The 24061-nt window shown below is 41.3% G+C and overlaps 2 protein-coding genes across 3 annotated transcripts in view; one reads left to right on the forward strand and one right to left on the reverse strand.

Moving 5' to 3' along the window:
* col2a1b (collagen, type II, alpha 1b) overlaps nucleotides 1-17218 on the forward strand; it is a 45299-nt gene extending 28081 nt beyond the window's left edge. For both annotated transcript variants that reach the window (XM_079266147.1, XM_079266148.1), the window contains 22 exons: nucleotides 60-158; nucleotides 2616-2723; nucleotides 2934-2987; nucleotides 3210-3263; nucleotides 3489-3542; nucleotides 3712-3765; nucleotides 5998-6105; nucleotides 6268-6321; nucleotides 6410-6463; nucleotides 7013-7174; nucleotides 8236-8343; nucleotides 10570-10677; nucleotides 10937-10990; nucleotides 11279-11386; nucleotides 11920-11973; nucleotides 12200-12307; nucleotides 12468-12521; nucleotides 12632-12739; nucleotides 13164-13452; nucleotides 13893-14080; nucleotides 14462-14704; nucleotides 14960-17218. In XM_079266147.1, coding sequence (XP_079122273.1) covers nucleotides 60-158; nucleotides 2616-2723; nucleotides 2934-2987; nucleotides 3210-3263; nucleotides 3489-3542; nucleotides 3712-3765; nucleotides 5998-6105; nucleotides 6268-6321; nucleotides 6410-6463; nucleotides 7013-7174; nucleotides 8236-8343; nucleotides 10570-10677; nucleotides 10937-10990; nucleotides 11279-11386; nucleotides 11920-11973; nucleotides 12200-12307; nucleotides 12468-12521; nucleotides 12632-12739; nucleotides 13164-13452; nucleotides 13893-14080; nucleotides 14462-14704; nucleotides 14960-15106 — 2370 coding nt within the window. In that variant the 3' untranslated portion in view covers nucleotides 15107-17218. The remainder of the gene's footprint in view (nucleotides 1-59; nucleotides 159-2615; nucleotides 2724-2933; nucleotides 2988-3209; nucleotides 3264-3488; nucleotides 3543-3711; nucleotides 3766-5997; nucleotides 6106-6267; nucleotides 6322-6409; nucleotides 6464-7012; nucleotides 7175-8235; nucleotides 8344-10569; nucleotides 10678-10936; nucleotides 10991-11278; nucleotides 11387-11919; nucleotides 11974-12199; nucleotides 12308-12467; nucleotides 12522-12631; nucleotides 12740-13163; nucleotides 13453-13892; nucleotides 14081-14461; nucleotides 14705-14959) is intronic.
* Nucleotides 17219-21431: 4213 nt separating this feature from the next.
* Nucleotides 21432-22289, reverse strand: LOC306775040 (leucine-rich repeat-containing protein 3-like; the record flags this gene model as incomplete). Its single annotated transcript, XM_079265251.1, has 1 exon — nucleotides 21432-22289. One exon carries the CDS (start codon nucleotides 22287-22289, stop codon nucleotides 21432-21434), a length of 858 nt encoding a protein of 285 aa, XP_079121377.1.
* Between the last annotated feature and the right edge of the window lie 1772 nt (nucleotides 22290-24061).

Consider the following 24061-nt stretch of genomic DNA (forward strand, 5'->3'; position numbering starts at 1 on the left):
TAGTGTTTGACTTATTGATTATCAGAAATGCCGCTGATTGCCCTCGTATTGCCGTTCAGGGTGAGCGTGGTTTCCCCGGAGAGAGAGGAGCTGCCGGCACTCAGGGTCTGCAGGGACCTCGAGGTCTGCCTGGAACTCCTGGAACTGACGGACCCAAGGTGAGTCCAGCATTCGGCTTAAAACCAAGAAAAGACAGATTTTCAATCTTTAGCGCCTGAGGTGAACTCACACCACTGGCAAATAGCCTACTGTGGTACTATCGCCAGTACTTACTTATCAAATGCAGCAGCAGCAACAGTAATAACCTCAGGTGTTTGTGAGTTGAGCTCTGTTGACTACATTCAGTGTTTTTCCCCCAAAAAAGGGTTTATTTGAGGTGGTAAGGCACCCAGATCCTTGTCTGGTCAGTAGTTGTTTGTATGGGGTTTGCTGTATGAAAGAGAACCTCTGCTCAGTTTTTCTTCAATCAACATCAAAAGTGCTTTCATTTTGGGGAGTCTGATGGGTCCCAAGATGATTAACAGGAGTAGAAAGAAGAAAAAGTGATTGTACTTATTCTTTTCAAACTTACTCCTATTTATTTTTGGGGTCTCAAGAAATTATTAAGATGAATTAAGATCATGAAAGATTGTTGAATTGGTCACAATCAGCAGACATTATGCAACGTGTGAGAAGTAGACATTGCTTTGTTTTAGGTCGCCAACCATGACCCTAAACTTCCCCGGGGACCTTCGCTACGTGTAACTCCTCATCTCCTGCCCCTACAAATGCTGCCAAAAAGTACTTAAATCTCGAGGAATCATTGCCCTCATTTTTAAGGATGATGAGAGTTTAATGTAAATAGATTGAAAACAAATGTAGGCCATCTTGCAAATTGGATCACACCAGCTGTGACGGCAAATCAGGCCAGGAGCATAAAGCGGGCCCTTGATCTTCAAACTCGACCTTTGTTTTGATCTCAGTTGTATAGTTTCGTGATCGCAGTAATAAAATATGTCCACAGACAGAAATATAAACACCTGGCAAAGTACTCATAACAGCCTCTGTTAGAGATGCCAACCAAACCTTTCCATCCAGGATGCAATGATGAGTAGAATAACTGTCACCGGTGATTCAATTTAGGGGTTTAGGATTGGAGGAAGAGGCGTGTCTATACATAACATCACCATAATCCTCGATAATTTTTGTCGGACCTTGATGACAAGTGGGTCAATGTGAAATTTAAATGTATCTTTGTGATCCCGCCAGATACCAAGAGATTTATACTCCGAGACCCTCTCAATACTGTGTCCATTCAGTGTGCTGAAGTGTCCTTGAGCGAGACACTGAACCTCAGGTTTCTCCCCTGGTGCTTTACAGCAGCCCACATCTCCGAATCACTATCAGCTGGATAGTGTACATCTACATAAAACAGACAAACAAAAAGAAAAAAAACATTTGCAAGATTGGTTGGGTGCTGTGTTTTTGTATGATATTCCTTATTGTAATACGGATCTGCATGATTCAAGACTCCTTACCTGCATTCAAATAATACATTTAGTGAATTTATAAAATGTCAGTATTTTAGAGAGAAATAAGATCTTCTCTACATTTCTAAACAACCGGTTGCTCAGCGTATTCCCAATCAAGCAATGCAGTCAATTTCTTTTCGGCCATCAACAAATTCCAGTCACGGCAGTAAGTCGTCTTAACTGCACTGTGAGTATAGAGGAAGAGCTCACAGCAGCTGCAATTCTCCCTGGTGGTTTGTTATCTGGTCAGATTTTAATCCCAGTTCATAGGCTTTAGTTCCTTAAGGTCAGACAGTAGCGGATAGAGAGGATGAGGATTATAGAGCTGACGTGAGGATGGCGATGGGGGAGGCACGAGGAGACAATCCGTAAATCTAAGACAAATGAAAACCGACTTGTTGCAAGACACAATTTAATGACTGGAGAAAGGCAGCAGAGTTGGTGTTTGTGTGTCTGATCTCCAGTCTGAGGCTGCAGTAGAAAGCACTGCTGATAAGCCTGACAACTTCTGGCCAGGACTAGGCTTGCTAGAGCCACTTGTAAAAAAACATGAAGCCTGCATTTCCCTCCGTTATCTTGGCTTTGATATGTGGAATAGAACATTTGTTTTGATAAAAGTCATTCTACTTGAAATACGGAATTAAATGTCAAATCAAAAGGAACATTTGGTATTAGAGTTTTCTCTTTGTCTAACATTGTTAGAATAATTAGTTGATTGTTTTGTTGTACACTTAAGTTCATTATATTTGGTCAGTAAAGTTGGAAAAAGTTTATTATAATCCAGCAACTGAACAACCTGTGTCAGGTGAATAATATTACTATCAGCTGTTTTTATTCTTTCAGTCCTCTGGTAACCTTGAACAGAGCGTGCCTAAACAAATATGGCCGCTTGTCTCTTTTGTTGATAAGTAGAAGCCTTCTCACGCTGCAACAGCACCATTTTTGTGTTTCTGACTCATGTCCTAATAAACACAAAGTCTGAAAACAGTATGGCACCGTCATACATCTGTAGCAGGTACTTCACAGTCATTTAGTTTACAAAGACCCTGAAGTACCTTTTTCTGTCCATCCTCTTCATCTACCGGTATTTCTGCTTCATAATAGGGAGCGATTGGACCTGGTGGAGCTGGTGGAGCTCAAGGACCCCCTGGCCTGCAGGGTATGCCTGGAGAGAGAGGAGGTGCTGGCATTCCTGGACCCAAAGGAGACAGAGTAAGCCATGATGGGATGAAAGTGTTCATGACTGAAAATAGTTTGTATTCATATTTATATCAATGTAATTCATTAAAAAAAACAAATCAAAATAAAATGAATGTATTTATTTTATATTAATAAGATATATGTCTTTATATTTTAATGAATGTATTCATAGTTTTGCCGATACCCCTGAACGGTGACTGACTTGTATTTATATTCCCATAGGGTGACCTCGGAGAGAAAGGACCTGAAGGTGCTCCCGGCAAAGATGGTGGCCGAGTGAGTGACTGTCATTGTGATCATCGATCATTTCTCAGTGGGGCAGTAGTTCCACTCATGTCTTGAATAATACATGTCTAGTCCTTTTAAATCTTTATTTACATTTTTTATCTTTTGTTCTTGCAAATGGGAACAGGAACTTTTTTGAGGGCTGATATCAAAACACAACGTTCATTCTCGTGCCAAATTTTGTCATTAACCTTCTGCTGTTTCCTGTCACAGGGTCTCACTGGTCCCATTGGTCCTCCTGGTCCTGGTGGTCCCAATGGCGAGAAGGTGCTTGTTATATAATTGCAATCATCATATAGCTATTGGTTATCACTGTAATATTTTCTCACAGAGGTTTTTATGAAACATGCTGTTGAGTTGTACTTAAATGTCTGGCTGTACATCATTTTAAATTATTGTGGCAGTTCCAACTGTATTTGTCTGCAATTCTGTCTGAACCCACTGTTCACAGCTCAGTGTGCGTTGCTGATGCTACTGTGTTTTCTTACTTAGGGTGAATCTGGTTCTGCTGGTCCTTCTGGAGCTCCTGGTACCCGTGGTGCACCTGTAAGTGTCACAGAAACATCACCCAATAGTAGTTTTTGTAAGATTTAACATGATAGGTATAAAAATGTAGCTGTCTATGTTGACGTTTTCAACAGATTTCGCTCACCTTCAGTCAGCATTGCAGCCTAAACTAAGCGCTGAGTGTGCGTTTCCTCTCTTCCTCTTTCAGGGGGACAGGGGTGAGACTGGACCTCCTGGGCCTGTTGGATTTGCTGGACCTCCCGTAAGTAACAATAGCAACACTGACCAACACTCAGCTCTGCAGAAGCCTCGAGAGCATGACTCCAGGGTCATAAACTCAATGTCAAGACATGTAGTCTACAGCCTTGTAGTTTTATTCTAGGACATGCTGGCAATGTTAAGAAAGGTACAGCAATATGTGAAAGATAGAAAATAAATAGCATCAAACCAGCAGCTTGGCTTCTTAAATATGGCTTCTTAGTATATGTAGTGTAAATCCAGTTCAAACCTGAAAAATAAAAAAGTAGCACGCTTTAAAATAAACTAATTACACAAAGTTAGTCGTCGTAAAATATTAAGCGCAGCCTTTATCAACTAATTACAAGGATGTAATTAAAGGATCGGATGTATTCACAATGGATCTACAACAGATAACCTCAACACCTTGATAAAAATCTAATAATGTTGTCATGTGGTTATTTTAGTCCCTACACTTTAAAACTCATCTCGTGTTTTGTTGCCTGGAAAAGAGCCAAAAGAGTTATGAGCGAGAGATGACAGACATTAACACAGCTTTTCTTATTTCAAACCTCCCGTTTATTTCTTTTTTTCTGGGAACACTTGGACATAATAATAAAGACATGATTGTCTTTACCTCGGTTTTAGGCCTCTGTGACTCATTTTGCGTCTTGCCAAATGCCTTGTCTACCTCAGTGTGTTATTCTGTGGAGAGAAATTAGTGTGTAGAGACAGTTGGAAGTCACTTATCCATTCAGTTCCTCACAAAGGCTCCAGGCAGACATCAAATAAATGTTTTTAATAAGCCGCGTCCTCCGCAAACAAATGTATTTTCATCAATATTTCTGTAGCATCACAATGTATCATACTTTTTTTTCTCACGGTTGCACTATTATTAAATATTTAATTTATTTTGTGATGAATAGCACTACAAGGTGTCTAAATCATTTTAGGTTCACAGCTCACAGACCAACATCACAGCTCATCACCAAACAGACAAAGTCTATGTCACCTTTGCTGAACATCAGCCACTATGGCCACAAGTGACAATTACACAATAATATTAGATGCTTAACTGTAGTGCAACAGTAGCACTGGGAGAGAAGACTCATGACGTCAGCGAACCGACTCAGTAATAGCACTTTTAATAGCACAACTTTATTAATTCAAAGTTTGCTATAATTAGCTATAAGCTACTGGACACACCAGACCAAATACCTGTGTGTTATTATTTTTAACTTTTTATTTACAAGAAGAGGAAAAAAGATATTTCTTCTTTCAAAAGTCACATAGTCTCACTTTAAAATGTCCATATTTGTTTATATCTGAGAGATAACATCTTCAGTGTAGAAAAATCTATTTAATATTAATATTTTTTCGTGCAGTCATTTTTTTCCCGGAGTGAGGTCGCTTTTCTTGGAGCTATCGCATCATGAATAAAGGCATCTACCAGTCACGTTGTGTGGAACGAACATATACGTACTTAGAATGTACAACATCACAGAAGCTCTGTTGTCCAAACTGAGGCAGCAAACTTTATTAGTCCTTCACAAGGCAGGACATACCAGGTCCACTCCTTCCGTTATTACCTTTCACAATAAAAGCCTTAGTCATTAACAGTACTGTATGTACACTCTGTAACTGTTTACCAGAGGGAAGTCAAATTCAGTCAAAGCTCAAATTCAATGAAATAGCTTAAAGTAGCTTAGGCTATACACCAATTCACCTGAGAAATTCACTCTCTGGTATCCCAGGAGTTGCCAATCTATTCAAAGCTTTTCTTAAAAAAAATGCTGCAACTGTCGCAAAGTCACATCGCTGCCGGTATGAATAGTTTTAATGTAAAATATTTGCATGCAAGTATTCATTTTTGTTCGTTACGTCCCGGTGTGTAAAGCGATTTAATATTGCCCTTCCACAAAGTTGAGAGACATGCAGGAAGCACATTAAAACAGTTGCAAAGGCAGCTGAGGAATAAATGATTTTTAGTTCTTAGTACAGGTCAAGCTCCAATAACATTGGATCCTACATTTTCCACAATGCACCTCAATAGCATCTTTACAGAGCCACAGAAGGCATCATGTACTGGTTTTCAATGGTTGAAAAGTACCAACCATACTGGTTAACTGACCTTAATGTGTAAAACTGCTGGAGTTCCCTTAAACCAAATGTATTTGAGGGAATCTAGAAGCATCTATCCTCAATTTAATGGCTGACATATTTCATTCATTCAACCGTTTCTGTCATTTTATTTCAGGGTTCTGACGGTCAGCCAGGAATCAAGGGAGAGCAGGGAGAATCTGGACAGAAGGGTGATGCTGGGGCCCCTGGACCTCAAGGACCCTCTGGTTCCCCTGGACCTGCAGTGGGTGTTTTTCTGGACTTTGCCTAAGCACTAAATAATGAGGGTTTAAACCTAAATCACAGTTTTTGGAACAAAATTTCAAAGCAACTGAAGGTTTTTTGGAATATATATCTATAAACCATGAAATAAATGTCAGACAGTAAAGCATCTTTTCTCTTCCAGGGTCCTACCGGTGTTTTTGGACCTAAAGGTGCTCGTGGTGCTCAGGGACCTCCTGTGAGTGAAGTTTTGAAAATGTCTTTATCAGTTTAGCAGTTATGTCAGAGTATTTATGGGTTTGTCGAACCTAACCTTTCTCTTTTAGGGTGCCACTGGTTTCCCTGGAGCTGCTGGCCGAGTTGGACCCCCTGGTCCTAATGTAAGTTTGCTACTACACCCAACATCAAACACATGGCTGGGTCCATCACCCTTCAATAGATAAATAAATACAGGACTCTGATATTGTCACAAATTTCCAAATAGTTTGACTGTTAATTTCGCAGTATACCATATTTTTACACAGACTTCTAGAATAAATATACTAAATTCAACCTTTGTTATTGACTGTGGTGATAGTAGATTTATTATTCAGTCTCTGAATGAAATTGGGTACGGGGAAAGAAGAAGAAGCAGCACGTTGCAGCAGAACAGATAAGGGAATGTTTTCTAAATGCCACCTGACTTATTGTCACCTATAAACCTTTTTAATTTGCACCTGTAAAGCGTTTATTCTTGCCGTTTCTGCACAGACTTGCTAGAAGGAGGTGCATCATGTATGTGGTATCAAAAGTAATGTGCACAGTATAGAATAGTCCGCAATAATAGCAATCTGCAGGCTCTGTCAACATAATGCATTACAAATGTAATGTTGTTTCATGCATGCCATTTCATTTTGTGTATGTTAAGTCATGCTCCTCACTTGTTCTAGGGTAATCCTGGACCTGCTGGTCCTTCCGGCCCATCCGGTAAAGATGGACCCAAGGGTGTGAGGGGAGATGGTGGACCCCCAGGCAGACAGGGTGACGCTGGGCTCCGTGGTCCAGCTGGAGCCTCTGGAGAGAAGGGAGATGCTGGAGAGGATGGTCCCTCTGTGAGTCTGTCATACTTTTAATCATACTCCTCCGTGTCGAACTCAAGACTCTTCGGGGCTCTTCGATCATCTTTAACTTCTTGACCTTGTAGAGCTTGAAATACCACTCCAATCCCTCCAGCACAACACAGGTGTCCATTATATAAGAAAATGGTTAAATGTGTTTGTTTTCTACATTTCTGTCGACTTTTACGTAGCTCAGCCCAAAGAGCCAATTTCATCAGTAATGGACCGCAGCAGAGCACACTCTCCATTAATACACAGAGCTGTCAGTGTCCATCAACTGACTAATAGCAGACCAAGACATATGACAGCACAGGCCAGCACAAGCCCAGTGACAGAGACTAATGACAGGACCCCAGGCTTTTACCTTGCACACACACACACACACACACACACACGTCATAGACACATGCCGAGCCCTGTCAGGATAATGACACATCACAAATGACTGCATAGTCAAACAAGACGATAGCTGCTGTGTTGACACTATCGATTTATAGATTACATATGAAATCTTGATCCACGCATCAACACATCTGAGTCTGTGTCTGTGAGCTGACGATCAGGTCTCAGGTGTCACTCAGAGTTTATTGTGAGCGTGCACCACGGGACATGAGGCGGAGTGGACTGTGGTGGTGAAAATGAAGTAGACCAGAGAGATGGATTTTGATCTGTGCAATTTGGGAGTTGTGAAATCTCAGTCGGAGGAAATGACATGAGATCTGTTACTTAACTTTAAAACTTAATCATATCTTTATCATACATTTACGTTTTTACACTTCAGCTTTTGTACGGCTCATATAAGCGGGACATAATGTGTGAATCAGTGAGCTTTAGAGGAGTGAATAAGCAAAGTTCCCAAAATGTCCAACTATTCCATTAAGACTCAAAATTTCAAAGTTGGCCTGAAAAACCCAGTAGGTCTAGTATAGTTGTATGTTGTGTCTTTAATTAAAAGATTATTATTTAAAACAAAAACACAATAATAATTACACGATACCAAATGATTTGACTGCTGATACATTTACCACAAATAATCCTCTTCTGTCCTCTCTCAGGGTCCCCTCGGTCCTTCAGGTCCTCAGGGTTTGGCTGGTCAGCGCGGTATCGTCGGTCTGCCCGGACAGCGTGGTGAGAGAGGTTTCCCTGGTCTGCCTGGACCTTCTGTAAGTAACATACTGTTTGCTTTATTCAATAATTTCATGTATAATTTAATGTACAATTAATAAAGTATTTATTTCGTCTATAAATGTCAGAAAATGCCTGTAAATAAATTCCCAGAGCCCAAGGGGGCAGCTTCACATTGCTTGTTCTGTAGAAATACATAACATATTCAGTTCACAACAATGGAGCTGAAACAATTAATCAATAAAATATTGACGCAAGACATCCAACTGATACCAATTGTCCTGATAATCGATTAATCACTTAAGTCATTTCCAAGTTCAGCTACTTAATTATGTGTGTTTGCTGCTTTTCTTTGATTCTTTGATTGTAAATTTAAATTATGCAATTTAAGAAAACAAAAGTGTTTGCTCGTCTTTTAGTTGGCAGATTAATTGATACTGAAAACATTCGACAGTTGCAGCCCAACACAACATTATAATATAGTAACAATAGAGAAAAGAAGTCAGTCTTCACAGTTAAGAGACAGGAACTCACAAGTATTTGACTCTTTTGCTTTACGAAAGATTAACATATGATCAAAATTGTTCACGATTATGTGTTTGTCAATCAGCACCAGAGCTTATAGTGCTATGATTCTCACTGCAATGTTTCTTGGTTGAATAAACATTGGCTGGTCACTGCAGAGTTGTGTCCAACATGAGGTGTTTTCTCTTTCACTGCTGCAAGTGACAACTGCTAACCTTCAATAAAAAAATAGGCTGTTAAGTAAACATATACTTAGGAATCCTCCCTAAGAGCACAATGCCGAATGCTTTGCCCCTCCGTACAAGAGAAAGAAGACACAGACAGACTGGACAGTCTGCTGTGGCTCAACTGGATCACAGTCACATCACGTCTCACATGAGAACAGCCAGGACCTTTCCCCTGATGAACTGATTCTATTTGATGTACAGTATGACATGTGACAAGAAGCCTCTCCTGCTTACATCTCACACTATTTGATATGTGACATGAGCCACGTCCCCCGACTTACAGCCCCTCAGCATGTCCTTCCAGTTAATTATTCGTCAGTGCGCATGAAAGCGATGCCGAGAAGGAAGCGGTGATGCCACAACTCACCCAGAAATGTTTCAAGCAGAGAATATGCTTTTAATAGTGAGTGAAGTCTGAACTGCAGATCCAGTTGATGTGACATTCTGTAGTTGGAGCCTGTATTAATACCTGTATTTCTGGATCGAGGCAATATTTTGTGCCACGTTCTTTATCTTTACATTTTATAACAGTCGTTCAAACACATCAATTCCGTTTGCAGAAAGTGTGAGGATAAATTGGTCTGGCAATCAGTTTTCAGGTCACTGATTGTCACATGGCTTGGTCATGGATGCATTAGCATTTGAAATGGAATGTGTAAGATATCAACGTGAACCTTTCCAAAACCTGAGTGGACAAACATACGCTTCCCCGAGCTGTGATTGGTCTTTGCCTCCAATCTGACCAAAATAAGTTTCTCAATAAAGGAGGCGATGAATCGCCCAAGCGGTTGCAAAATAATGCTGCATTGGAAAAGGTATTATTTGCATTTTATACCATCATAGAGCAGCATATTGGTTTATAAGTGTGTAGTGTACAGCTGTTGCTCTTTTCATTGATGATCTGGAAAATATTGACAAAAAATCAGTTTGTGGAGACAAGAAGGCCAAGCAGTTGGAAAACACATGATGCCTTTAAATATCTGAAACACAGCTGTTCGCCTGGTTTTGTTTCTGGTCTAATTGGTTGTTTTAATTGTGCAGCAAAATCAGAGCTTTCGAGATGTAAACTGACTGTGTGAACATCTAAATTGATGCAAATTGAATTGTTGTCATTGTGGGTAAAAAAACCTCTGAAATAGATTTAGACGCGAACCCGGTCGGGATGTAGAAGGGGGTGCGCGGCCTAAAAAGTTTGGGAACCGCTGTGTTAGAGTATTGTGAATTATTTAGCAGGTCTTTATGATAGTCACTGCTGATTTTATAGAATACAACAAACCAAAATGTTTAAATAAAAGCGTGTCCTGATGTTCACCTGAGAACATCTGATTTAGACTTCAAGGCCATTATCAGCCTGATATATCATTGCGATGCGATGGGTGATTCAACCTCAGTTGATCACTGTGGTGTTTCAAAAAACAGAGATTCACTGAATATATAATGACAGAAGTGTGAGTGAACTGACGCAACGAGTTGTAAGTGTGGTAATGAGTCCCTGCTCGTCTCTCCTTTCAGGGTGAGCCTGGAAAGCAGGGAGCCCCTGGTGGCAGTGGAGACCGCGGACCCCCTGGACCTGTTGGACCACCTGGACTTACCGGACCTGCAGGAGAGCCTGGCAGAGAGGTGAGAGAGTGGTCAACACACAGCATGTGCGTGTTTAGATTCATATCTGCCACATTGTATTGAGTCTATTCATGTCCTATGACTGGAGGCCAAATAATGAATTACTATTTGCATCATGTAAACATTTGCATTGTGTGTACTCTGTATCATCAATGGGTTTTGTTGGCGCAGTCTTCATTGTGCAGCTGATCAGTATTCAATAGGACATCTGGCTTGGTGGAGATGGAAGCTATTAATAATAAATATTGTCCTCTGACAGGGCAATGCTGGATCTGATGGACCTCCTGGTAGAGATGGTGCTACTGGAATCAAGGTGAGACAAACACACATACCCGCTACTTAAGACACATGAATCAAATCCTCTGTGGTGTAGGATACTGTACCTGTACCCTGCTTGGCTGACAACACCATCAAAAAAACACCCAATCAAAATCTTAACAATGTCAGTATGTATGTGCACAGAGAACATTAACTCCACAATATTTTTGATTGTAATGGTTATTGATATGATTATTTGATGACAGCAATAATAAGACAGCAATAGCCTGTACAGTGTGTGCTATAGGTAGCTTTCCTCACATGACTGACCTTTCTGCTGCAGGGTGATCGTGGTACCACTGGTCCTGCTGGTGCTTCTGGTGCTCCAGGCGCTCCTGGTGTTACCGGCTCAGTTGGTCCCACCGGCAAACAGGGAGACAGAGGAGAGTCTGTGAGTAGTGCCTCCAACACTAGTGACATTGTCTTTAAAAAAAAACAGTGATGTTGTCTCAAGTGTAAAGTTTGTTTCTCACTATTATGTGAAGAGCAGCATCATTTATAAAAGATGTATATTTTACTGCTAGAAGTGGTACAGAGGAGTTTGGTTAAAGTGAAAAAATAACCTCGATGTTTTATTTTTCTCATTTACAGCATTTCCAGATTCCTTATTATTATAAAATGATTTGCTCCTTGAATACTTCTTTATTACAAAATTATCTTAATCTTATTCCAGCGGACATATTTAACCTTTCTGTCATAGTAACCTGAATGCTGAATCAAGACAACAAAGTTACAGTATTTTTTAATTAACACACAAAAAAAGAAATGACGGTAACAATCCACAAATATTTACAATGAATCTTAACACGTGTTAATGTTAACTGATAATATCACAGTAAATGGGAGCTGTCTGATCAAAGCAGTGCTCTAGTGATTTATGTTTGAACTAGAACATCACGACATTCTTTTGTTTTTCTTTCACAGGGTGCACAAGGACCTTCTGGACCTTCAGGACCTGCTGGAGCCAGAGGAATGCCTGTATGTGTCTTTATAAACATGAACACAACTACCTGCACACAGTTTTTGAGTTATTTAACATTTAAAAATTTAACAAAATGAGTGTATCTGTTGCAAAACTGAAATTGAGCCTTGAATGTCTTTTCTAGAAATGTTGGTGAAATTCTGCATTTATTACACTATGGCTTCTAATGCAACGGAAAACCAAACATTTTCCCTAATTAGGTTGTTGTCCACTTTTTCTCAGGGACCCCAAGGACCCCGCGGTGACAAGGGTGATGGTGGAGAGTCTGGTGAGAGAGGACAGAAGGGACACAGAGGCTTCACTGGTCTGCAGGGTCTGCCTGGACCTCCGGTAAGCATTAATTATAAGCATTGAAAATTGTTATCATTAAGAATTATTGTTATAAAATGGTGGTAAAGCACAAAGATTGTCATTCTTCATATATCACAAAGTCTTAAACTTGTTGAATGCTGCAGAAGCCCTGATGTATGCATTATCATTATCTGATAAGGGTCAATCTGGAGACCAGGGTGCTACTGGACCTTCTGGACCTTCTGGACAAAGAGTGAGTACTAAAGCTGCCAAAATATTGGGAATATCACTTTAAATGAAGTACATGTCTTCACATGCAGTGTCTTTAGTGCCTAACACCAACATCTCCTTATGTGTATATAGGGACCACCTGGACCTGTTGGCCCCAGTGGAAAGGATGGTGGAAACGGTCTGCCAGGACCAATTGGACCCCCCGGACCACGTGGTCGTGGTGGAGAGACCGGTCCTTCTGTGAGTACCCCACGAGAACTGTTCCATCGATCTTCCTCTGAACATTTTAACAGGCTAAAAATACCTTTTACAATTGTGCACAATATGCTACACATATTTTACATGCAAGTGACCATTTATTCAGGAATCCATAAGCTCTCAGAATTGGATAATATTGATGTTGAGAATCTGTGAAATAGCAAAATTTAAAAAACAAAAAGTCCTAGACTAGAAATCAGGTTGCAGAACAGACTGTAGCATTTCCTGAACCCATTGTGGGAAATGAGGGGGGACTTCTGTAATCTGAATGAAGAAGGAAGAATAATGCGACATCTGTGAGAAATGAGAGAACAAAAGTGGAGTAATGACTTGAAAAAAAAAAAAAAAAAAGATATGCTGTGTCGTGCCAAATGTAACCCTTCCTTCTTTCTCCTTTCCCTCTCAGGGTCCTGCTGGAAACACCGGACCCCCCGGTCTGCCTGGTCCCCCTGGCCCAGGCATTGACATGTCCGCCTTCGCTGGTCTTGGTCAGATTGAAAAGTCCCCTGATCCTCTCAGGTACATGAGGGCCGACCAGGCTTCAGGAAACCTCCGTCAGCACGATGCTGAGGTAGACGCCACTCTCAAATCTCTCAACAACCAGATCGAGAACATCCGCAGCCCGGAGGGATCCAGGAAGAACCCGGCTCGCACCTGCAGAGACCTGAAGCTGTGCCATCCTGACTGGAAGAGCGGTGAGTAACACAGAGAGAAATTGGTCAAATTGGGGTGAGATGATGAAGTAGGCATAGGCTAGGTGACATTTTGAATTGGCAGCTAAAGTTTTGTGGAGTCAAAATTTAGGTTAAATATTGTTAGTATAGCCTGGTCTGCAGCTTCGATGTCACAGTGCTACAGTGACTGACATCAGAAAGCGCAGAATGAAAACTCGATGAGCATCGACCGGTTCAGCCCGGAATGATTTGGCCGTTTGGGAGTCTTCTCAAACTTCCCAGTTGCCAGTCCGCCCCTGTCTGGTACTGTTTGGATGTGGCTAATTCAGAGTCTGTTTTTGAAAATTTCACAATATTCCATTCTATTATGCAATACAATTTCAACAATTATCAGCTTCTTATGCAGGAAAAGACTGGGCATAATACGAAGCTGATGTGTTTTTGTTTTGTTCTTCCTGTAGGAGACTACTGGATTGATCCCAATCAGGGCTGCACCATCGATGCAATCAAGGTCTTCTGCAACATGGAGACAGGAGAGTCCTGCGTCAAATCCAAGCCTGCCAGCATCCCTCGCAAGAACTGGTGGTCCAGCAAGAGCAAGGACCGCAAACACGTCTGGTTCGGAGAGACAATGAACGGCGGATTCCACGTAAGTGGCACCATGTTGTTGTTTTTTTTATCTCTCTACACATAAGTTGAACTGAAACATACCAGCCTCTGTTGTTGGTAATGTAATGAAATCAGACTGACTTTTTGACATTAGCATTTTTTGGAAATGTGGCTTAATTACCGGTCAGTCCTTTTGATAAAAATAAATCAGGGAACGTCTTCAATTTTGATTATCAGCCTCTGACCCAATTTGTGTTGGTTAAAGCGCTAGCTAAGTGTAGGTAACAATTAAAAAAAAAAAAAAGAAAGAAATACATAATCATTTCTCGTCTTGTTCAAATAATCAAAAAACTTGCAACAGCCATAGTAGCAGCTAACTGTTATTTAACACTTCCTCTTCCTTTCCTGCGGCCCAATGCAGTTCAGCTATGGTGACGACAGCCTGGCACACAACACTGCTGCCATTCAGATGACTTTCCTGAGACTGCTGTCCACCGAGGCTTCTCAAAACCTCACCTACCACTGTAAGAACAGCGTGGCCTACATGGACGCCTCAACGGGCAACCTGAAGAAGGCCGTTCTGCTGCAGGGCTCCAACGACGTGGAGATCAGAGCCGAGGGCAACAGCCGCTTCACTTACAGCGTGATGGAGGACGGCTGCACGGTAAGACTGGACAGATTAAACACAAATGTACAGTACACACGATATTTCATGTAAATATACATGCATGTGATGAATCAGAACATTGTATAATAAAGTCAGATATAATGACGGATATTAAAATTGGTCACGGTTGACTTTCCCTTCTTGACAGACTCTGTGGTGTTCACTCACCTCACCTAGCCAATCTTACACCCTGCAATGTTGGAAAAGGTCATATGTCATTTAACAGCCAATGTGATTTTTCCCTCTGCACAGAAACACACGGGACAGTGGGGCAAGACAGTGATGGAATACAGATCGCAGAAGACCTCTCGTCTGCCCATCGTAGACATTGCCCCCATGGATATTGGAGGAACAGACCAGGAGTTCGGAGTCGAAGTCGGAGCAGTCTGCTTCTTGTAAAGAACGAGCGATCGAAAAAGAAGAGAGAGAGAGAGAGAGAAGTGTGAATTTGAAAGAAATCAAATGAAAGAGGAGCACTCTTCAGATAAGGAAGGAGAGAAAAAGAAAAATCAAGACACTTTTTTAAATGGGACTTTTTTTCTAAGTAAAAAGTGCTTTTTCCAAGTCGAACTCCGTAGGATATCTGCACTGAATGGCACCAGCAACTGTCATCTGTGATTCATCCAGCATTGTCACCCCCCCTCCCCTATGGACACACAGCCCCCCCCCCCCAAAAAGCCCCCACTTGACCCTGGGTGGACAGCAACCACCACCTGACCCACCTCATGAACAAGATGGAGGAAGTATGAGGAGAGTACGGGAACATACCAGGGAACTAGAGAGAGAGAAATGTGTTGGTGTTATTTATTTATTGTTTAGGTTTGGGTCCCAGGTGTGGTAGGACTGAGTTTGTTGCTAAGTAATAAAAAGCCCACTTACAAATATTTAAAAAATAACCATATCCACCAACGTCCTCTCCTACTTCCTCCTCTTTTCTAATCACCCCATCACTCCTGTACCATATCCACTGAAGCACACATATCTCTTCGAAACCAAAAATCTAGCTACATAGAAAGTGCAGTTGTTCCTATTTCTACCACCACAGTGTGTATCAAAAAGTTACTGTGTATTATAATAAAAGTCAACGGTGCTATTGTTGTAAAACAGTCTGTATTTTTTAAAGGACCAGATACTCATATGTAGTGACTTGTATATATGTATAAATACAGTATGTATATACATATATACAGTTTCTCAGAGAGAGCAGCTCCGACTGGGGTTTTGGATTTCATGGTGATGAATGTCCCCTCCTCGCCCCACCCGCCTGCTTCAACTCTTTTGTGTAAAGAAACTTGCCCATGATGACGTTTGACAATCAAGGCACGTCCAATTTGGAGTTAATAGTGAATTTAATTTTCTTTTTCGTTTTGTTTTGATAAAAGCTACCTCACACAAAAAAACACATCTCAAACCAAACTGAGGCTTTCTCCCCCTGAAGCTTTGTATACAAAATCCTCGAATTTAGTATATTAATATGACCAAAAGAAGCTTGGTCATAAAAGCCCAGTCTGCTGCCTGCCCCCCCCCCCCCCCATTTGTTGTGACTTTGACCCCCATCCCTCTCTACTTCCTCCCATCAGTCCCCTCACACAGGGAGTGCCCTCTGCCTCGGCATACACACAAGAGATTCACGGTGTTTTTGACTTTGTTGCACCAGTTCTACCACCAGCGCAGAGGGCTCGTTTGTGTGAGGTTGTGTATATTTCTTATTATTAATAATAGTATTATTATTAATAATAATAGCATTATTATTATTATTATGATCATGACTTGTTTTTGTTACGTTTTAATTAATGTAAATTGGAAATAAAAGACAAAACCAAGAAACGGGCTGAAGTTGCTTTTTATTTGTATCCTGTTTTGTCCCCCCCCCCCCCCCCCCCCCCCCCCCGTGTTGAAACATCTGGGTTAGTACTGTGGTTTTGACTCTTCCCCAAGGAAAACTAAGTCACACCTAAACATGTCACTTTGTCCTGGTGCCGCTGTGTGTTTTTGTGGTGGTGGAATAAATGCGGGGGCCATTTTGGTTTTGTTGATGGAAATGTGTGGAAACCAAAAACACAAAAAAATGGAAAAAAAGGTTGAAGGTGGCGATGGTGAATTTTCCCATCATGTACTTTTATATGTATATGTAAAATTGTTTTTCTATCATTTCCTTTCGTTTGAACGCATGGTAGAAATAGGAAACACTGCCAACAGTTCATTCTGTGAATTGATGTCTTCCTGTTCTTCTATTGAATCTCTTTATCTTCTTGCCTTTTTTTTCAACTTACAGTAGCAATAAAATGTAGAAGCATTTTTTTGAACAAAGTCGAGCAATGTTTCTTTTATTTTTATAGCCTTTGTTTTTCTTTTCTTAAAATCACTTTTTGATAGATCACTTATTATTCAATGAAATGGTTTCCGATCTATGACTTCATCGTTTGAATAATTATTGCCAAACAAAAATAATCACTGTGACAGAAATACATCACCAATAAAAAAAAAAAAGTACAAAAAAGTAGTAAAATTCACAGAGGGCATGCTTGGTTCTTGAGTTTCGGGTTGTCTGCATCAAGTCACCTTATTGAGCCAGATTAGAGATGCATGGGGAAACTGAACTCTGACACATCAACAGTAGATGTAGGATTTGTGACAGACAGGTAACATTCAGAGGAGTATGTCAAGATACACCACAGGGCTTCACAGTCTGACAGACAGACAGACAGAGCAAATATCAAACCTCTTCTTCTAATCTTTCAGCCTGTGGTCTACCCAGGACTGGGTTTTAAGATGGACCAGTTATCATAACAACATCTACATCGTTCTACTCAAAGTTTACTGATGCTAGCTCTAATTCACAGTATTTCTTCATGATGAACAACACAAACTTCCACATTTAGCACATTACAGTACACAGAAAGGTGTCTTATTATAGGTTTCGCTTCAGCTCTTACCATTTTTCCAACCCAATTGTTAGATTAAATGGGACACAGTAATGTTTTATTACATCTATAAAGACTTAGAAGGTCGTAATTGTACACTTGACACACACATAAGAACCTGTGAGGCTGCACTTAGGCACAGTGGTGTTTTGAGCTAAATGCTAACGACAGCATGCTTACATGCTCACAATGACAATAGATGATGTTTAGCAGGTATAATGTTCACCATGATCGTTAACCTCACTGTTGTTAACCAGATCTGCTCCACAGATATGTGGAGCAGAAACACTGAACGCTGCTTCTCCATGTTTAGTTCTGACTCTGGGAACAGAAAGTAGACCGGTCCCAGACGACCTGAGGGGTCGGGATGGTTCATAAGGTAGCAGCAGATCAGAGATGTATTTTGGTCCCAAACCATTCAGTGCTTTGTAAACCAACAGCAGGATTTTAAAGTCAATTCTTTGTTGGACAGGAAGCCAGTGCAAAGACCTCAGAACTGGAGTGATGTGGTCCACCCTCCTGGTCTTAGTGAGGACTCGAGTTGCAGCGTTCTGAATCAGATGCAGCTTTCTGACGGACTTTTTACAGAGACCTGTAAACACACCGTTACAGTAGTCCAGTCTGCTGAAGATAAATGCGTGGACAAGTTTTTCCAAATCCTGTTGAGACATAAATCCTCTAATCCTTGATATATTCTTCAGGTGATAGTAGGCTGATTTTGTAATTGTCTTGATATGGCTGTTCAGGTTGAGGTCTGAATCCATAACTACACCGAGAGTTCTGGCTTGGTTTGTGGGTTTTAACATCAGTGACTGAAGCTGAGCGGTGATTTTCAATTGTTCGTCCTTGGTACCAAAAACAATTACTTCTGTTTTATCTTTGTTTAATTGAAGAAAATTCTGGCACATCCAGTTGTTGATTTGTTCAATGCAGTTACCCAGCCCTTTTATGGGATTATAGTCCCCTGGTGACATAGTTATGTAGATTTGTGTGTCGTCTGCATAATTATGATAACACACTTTGTTGTTTTCCATAATCTGAGCTAGTGGAAGCATGTAGATCTTGAACAGAGGGGGCCCCAGTATTGAACCTTGGGGAACACCACATGTCATTTTAGTCAGCTCTGATGTGTAATCAGCTACAGACACAAAGTATTCTCGGCCCTTCAAGTAGGATTCAAAACAGTTAAGTGCTGTGCCAGAGAGTCCCACCCAGATTTTTAGTCTTTCTAGGAGTATGGCATGGTCGACCGTGTCGAATGCAGCACTGAGATCTAGTAAGACTAAGAGTGAACTTCTGCCATTGTCTATGTTTAAGTGGATGTCGTTGAAAACCTTAACAAGAGCAGTTTCAGTGCTGTGGTGCTGTCGAAAGCCTGACTGGAAAACATCAAAGCAGTTATTTACGGTCAAGAAGTTGGTCAGCTGTTGGAAAACCGATTTTTCAATTATTTTACTTAAAAATGGGAGGTTTGATATTGGCCTATAATTTTTCATCATTGCGGAGTCTAAACTAGCTTTCTTTAGGAGTGGTTTAATAACTGCAGTTTTTAGGGCTTGTGGGAAGACACCTGAGAGAAGGGATGTGTTTACAATTTGTAAAAGATCAGTGGTCATGCAGTTTGAAATATTTTTGAAAAAGTGTGTTGGTAGAATATCCAAGCAGCAGGAGGATGACTTCAGATGTTGTATAATGTCTTCTAGGCTTCTACGGTCGATTGAATGAAATTGTGTCATGATATTTGAATGGATGTTAGATCGGGACAACACATATCCTGTGGTTGGTGTGGAGGCACTGACTGCTTGTCTAATTTTCTGAATTTTGTCAGTAAAAAAGGAGGCAAATTGATTGCATGGCCAGGTGGATTGGAGCTCAGCAGCTACCGACACTGGAGGGTTTGTTAGCCTGTCGACGGTAGCAAATAAGGCGCGTGTATTGTTCTTGTTTTTGGTTATGATGTCAGAGAAGAATGACTGCCTTGCATTTCTAAGTTCCAAATTATAATTGCGAAGTCTCTCTTTATGTCACAGTGAACCTGGAGATTAGTTTTTCGCCACCTGCGCTCAGCTTTCCGACACTCTCGTTTCTCTATTTTGACCAGCGTAGCATTTCTCCAAGGAGATCTTTGCTTACCCGAGACAACCTTCACTTTAGTGGGTGCAATGGCATCAATAATATTTTTAACTTTAAAATTGAAGCCATCTACAAGCTCATTGACTGAGAGGCAAGAGAGGGCTGGTGTGGAGGAGAACTTCTGAATAAATAGTTCACTGGTGTTTTCAGAGATGTAACGCTTTGTCACAACCTTGGTTTGGACATTTGTGTGCAAGGAGATTGCACTTTCAAAGAAAACACAGAAATGATCGGAGAGTGCAACATCAGTCACAGCAACCTTGGAAATGTTTACACCTTTGGTGATGATTAGGTTCAGAGTGTACCCCCTGTTGTGGGTGGGTCCTGTCACATGCTGAGTCAGATCATAGTTATCAAGGACACCACATAGTTCTATAGACTCTCTGTCCTGGGGATTATCAACATGGATATTAAAATCACCAACAATAACAACACAGTCAAAATCAATACAGATTACAGACAGCAGTTCAGTAAACTCATCAAAGAAGGTTGCACAGTATTTAGGCGGTCTGTAAATGTTTAGGAATAAAGCTTGAGTGGAATTCAGAGCCACATATTCAAAAGAACTAAAATGACCAAAGGACATCTGCTTGCATTGAAGAGAATCATTAAATAAAACAGCAACTCCACCTCCTTTCTTATGCGCTCTTGTTTCACTCATGAAACTGAAGTTGTGAGGTGTTGATTCAATAAGAACAGCTGCACTTTTATCTTGATTTAACCAAGTTTCAGTTAAAAACAAAATGTCCAGTTTGTGCCGAACAATAAAATCATTGATTAAAAATGTTTTTCCTGACAGAGACCTGACATTTAATAAAGCTAAGTTTAATGTGGTTAAAGCTTTCTTTGCCCAATTTATTTGGACAGGCTGACGAGGAATGTATGCTAAGTTTGATAAGTTTGCATGTTTACTATTGTTTCTTCGCAGCCTCACCTTTATTTTTCTATAAACTTGCAAGACAGGAATTGAAGCGGCTAGCTGCATACAGGGCCCCGACTTTTCCTGGAGAGAGTCATTGGTATCATTAGCCTTGTAGCCTGGACCCAGAAGATATCAATTATTTCCTCCATCAGGTAGGGGAGACAGAGGACGGTTGTAGAGCCGTCGGGGAGTGTGAAGAGGTGTGTGTTTGGTTCCAGCAATGACCAGCTTTTTCATGTGACAAACTCACAGAAAAATGAAACAGGCAAGTAGATGCCTGTTTCATTTGAGTTCGCACACTTCTTCAACCTGGTACACACACTTCAGCTGATTAGTGGCTTTCAAGTCTCCATGAAGGGTCAGTTGGTCAAGGACTCTTAATTAGAGCTTAATGAAAGATAAAAGACCACAGTATGGGGCATGGTGGGAGAAGAAAATAGAAGGAAAGAGGGACTACAGAGGGAGATAGAAGGTTATAAAGTTCAAAGAATTTTCTTTCTTTGTTATTAGAGCTTCTGCTGCACTTTTAGTTTTTTCAGTTTCCACTCAGTTGAAATGGTAGAATGTACACAAATATGCATAAATATTGGGAAAAACGTGGTAGTTGTAACAACTCTAAAGAAATATCACAAAGCACAGCTGTAAAAGGTTTGTTTCCTCTGGATCAGCATCTTCCAGTAACTCCACACAGCATTTTTATATTCATCAGTAGTTCTTGAAAAATCCATTTGAGCCTAGCAGGAGATCAGAAACCAGTGCTCAGAGTATCCGTCTCTGTGGGGGTCTTGCGTGGGCTGGGCAAACTCTTCAGGTACTCCAAATGCCTGCGAGCCTCGGCTTGGTTCTGCCTCACATAGTACACTACATACACTATGACCATGAAGAACCATACAAACATTGTCACCAGCATTGCTACATCAGTGGTTTTCCTCTGCGGCCTGCAGAAATTCACCCCGGAATCCAACAGTTTGACCAGCGGTTGACCAGCGTTCTCGCCCTGCGACCCCGGGTCCTCCCACCTGCTACCCTCACCCACCCCCCTCACAGAGCTCTCACACACGATCCCATTCACTGTCTCCGGCTCTAGGTTCAGAGTCTCCATCAACACCTGAAGGGCGCAGTTACAGTGCCACGGGTTGTGGTAGAGGCGCGTCTTTGCACGAGTAGAGCCAAACTCCTCCCTGCTGGCCTGCCTCAGCTGGTTGTGCGAGAGGTCCAGCAGGCGCAGCTCCGGGCCCAGATGCCGCAGGGCCCCCGAGGCAAGCGAATCGATGCGGTTGTGGGACAGGTACAGGTCCCGCAGGTGGACCAGGTCGCTGAAGGCACTCTCGGGGATGTTTCGGATGTAGTTGCGTTCCAGGTGGAGGGAGACAGTTTCCAGCGGGATCCCCTCTGGGATCTCCCGCAGGCCTGCGTCCGAGCACAGAACCGTGGCTGTGTCCCAGGCGCAGTGGCAGCTGTCCGGACACTGAGGGGACACTTGGCCCCACAGAGCTGAGAACAAGAGCGATATGCGCAGCCATGAATGAAGATCCACTCCTTTACCCCTCTGTCTTCTTCCACTGATGCGGGTACATCTCTCCTCACACCAGCCTGTGCACATCGCCTCACCATAGCCCCCTGACACACACCAGGTCCCAATCTCACACACACTCACTCGCACCGGGATGATCTGACAGATTGTGAGAGAAAAATAAGGGTAAAAGATGAATGTGTGTGTGTCTGTGTGTGTGTGTGTGTGTGTGTGTCTCTTTACAAACACCTACAACCAGGAATGAATACTGACAGGAGAGATTATCATGTTGGGGAGGAGGAGTAGAAGGAGGAGGAAAAAGGTCAATGGGAAAAGAGATAGTCAATGAAATAAGCCTGGTTTATCTGATGAACATACGCATGCATGGAGAGACATTTTCATATAGAAATACCATAAGAGGAGAACCATTTTTGAGCAACAAAACCTTGTTATTCACAGCAGTAATGATGTTTGAAGTGATCGAAACAACTATTGTATTTCTGCAACAAAAGGACATAAATCATCACTACTACCCTTCTGCTTTTGTGCGTCTCCAAAAAACCAGAGGAGAAGCATCACATTAGACTCATCAATGCGTGTTCATCTCATTTATCCCTCTATTTATTTCCCCATGATGAAATAGCCCTTGAATCATATGCCATCAGCCTGTGTTGATTCCATGGTTGGAGATAGAGCGGACTGTAGGGATGGAGGATGGAAAGGGGGAGGGATCGATAGCGCAAGTATTGCCTGTTACACTATTAATGGCATGAGCATCAATCCTGCCTGCTTCCCACAGTGTCAATAAGTGACAAAGAAAATAAGCCAGCAGCGGTCTGGGTGTTTGCATCTGCTCAGTACTCTTGCAGTGAGAAGGCTACGGTATAGACTCTAAGAGCTCTGCATCCCAAAACCACTGGAGAACACATTGCAGGTGTTATGTGTTTTAGAGCCGCCCAGACTCCTCTGCCTCAGATTTTTTTTTTCTTGATCTGCTGTATTTAATCCAGACATCCAATTAAGTGTTTCTAGGACTTGAAATTTATTTATAGAGCGCTTTTCACAGACATAACATCACAAAGTGCTTAACAGAGCAGAAAGTTAAAAGCATAAAAAACACAATGTGACCCTCGGGTCAATAAATTACATATACATACAAAATTAAAAATTAAAAAATTAAAAAATAATAAAAAATAAAATAAAAATTGAAAACATATTTTAAGAGCAGGTCTAGGAAATGGGTTTTTACTCAAACACCAGCCTAAAAAGGTGGGTTTTGTTGTTTGGTGACTTGTTTTGTTGAGACATATACAGCCGTATGATTGTTCTTGATCACAATACACTGTGAATTTGATTAAAAGACCATCCTCTTAAATGTCAAGCACTTTCTGCTCTCTCCCATGTCTTTATAATAGTATCAAAACTGTCACGTGCCTCTTTTCTCCTGCACAGACTATCAGTGGCCTAGATATGGTCGATGTGATTTGACTGACAGCCATGTCCATCAACTCTCGTACGTGCAGAAGTGAGGATTTAGTTCGCCACTCATTAACCGCTCCGTTATTAACATACTGAATGCAGCTGCATGCAGATCCCTGATTAGGAAAAATAATCATGCATAATTATGAATGGGAATGAGAAAGGGTGAAAGACGGAAGGACTCATAAAGCAATAGAAGGCACTGTGGTTACAGCTGATGACTGCCGTTTCCAATTATTTTAATGTTCCTTCTTGTTTGTTAAAGTAAAGGTAATCATTTAAATGTAATAATGCAGAGACTCGCTGAGTTCATCTCCAGTATTTTATGAAAAATAACCTGCATTGACGACTTAACATTTTATTTAAACTGTTACATTAATCTG

This window comes from Melanostigma gelatinosum (assembly GCF_949748355.1).
Source record: "Melanostigma gelatinosum genome assembly, chromosome: 3".
Taxonomy (NCBI): Eukaryota; Metazoa; Chordata; class Actinopteri; order Perciformes; family Zoarcidae; genus Melanostigma; species Melanostigma gelatinosum.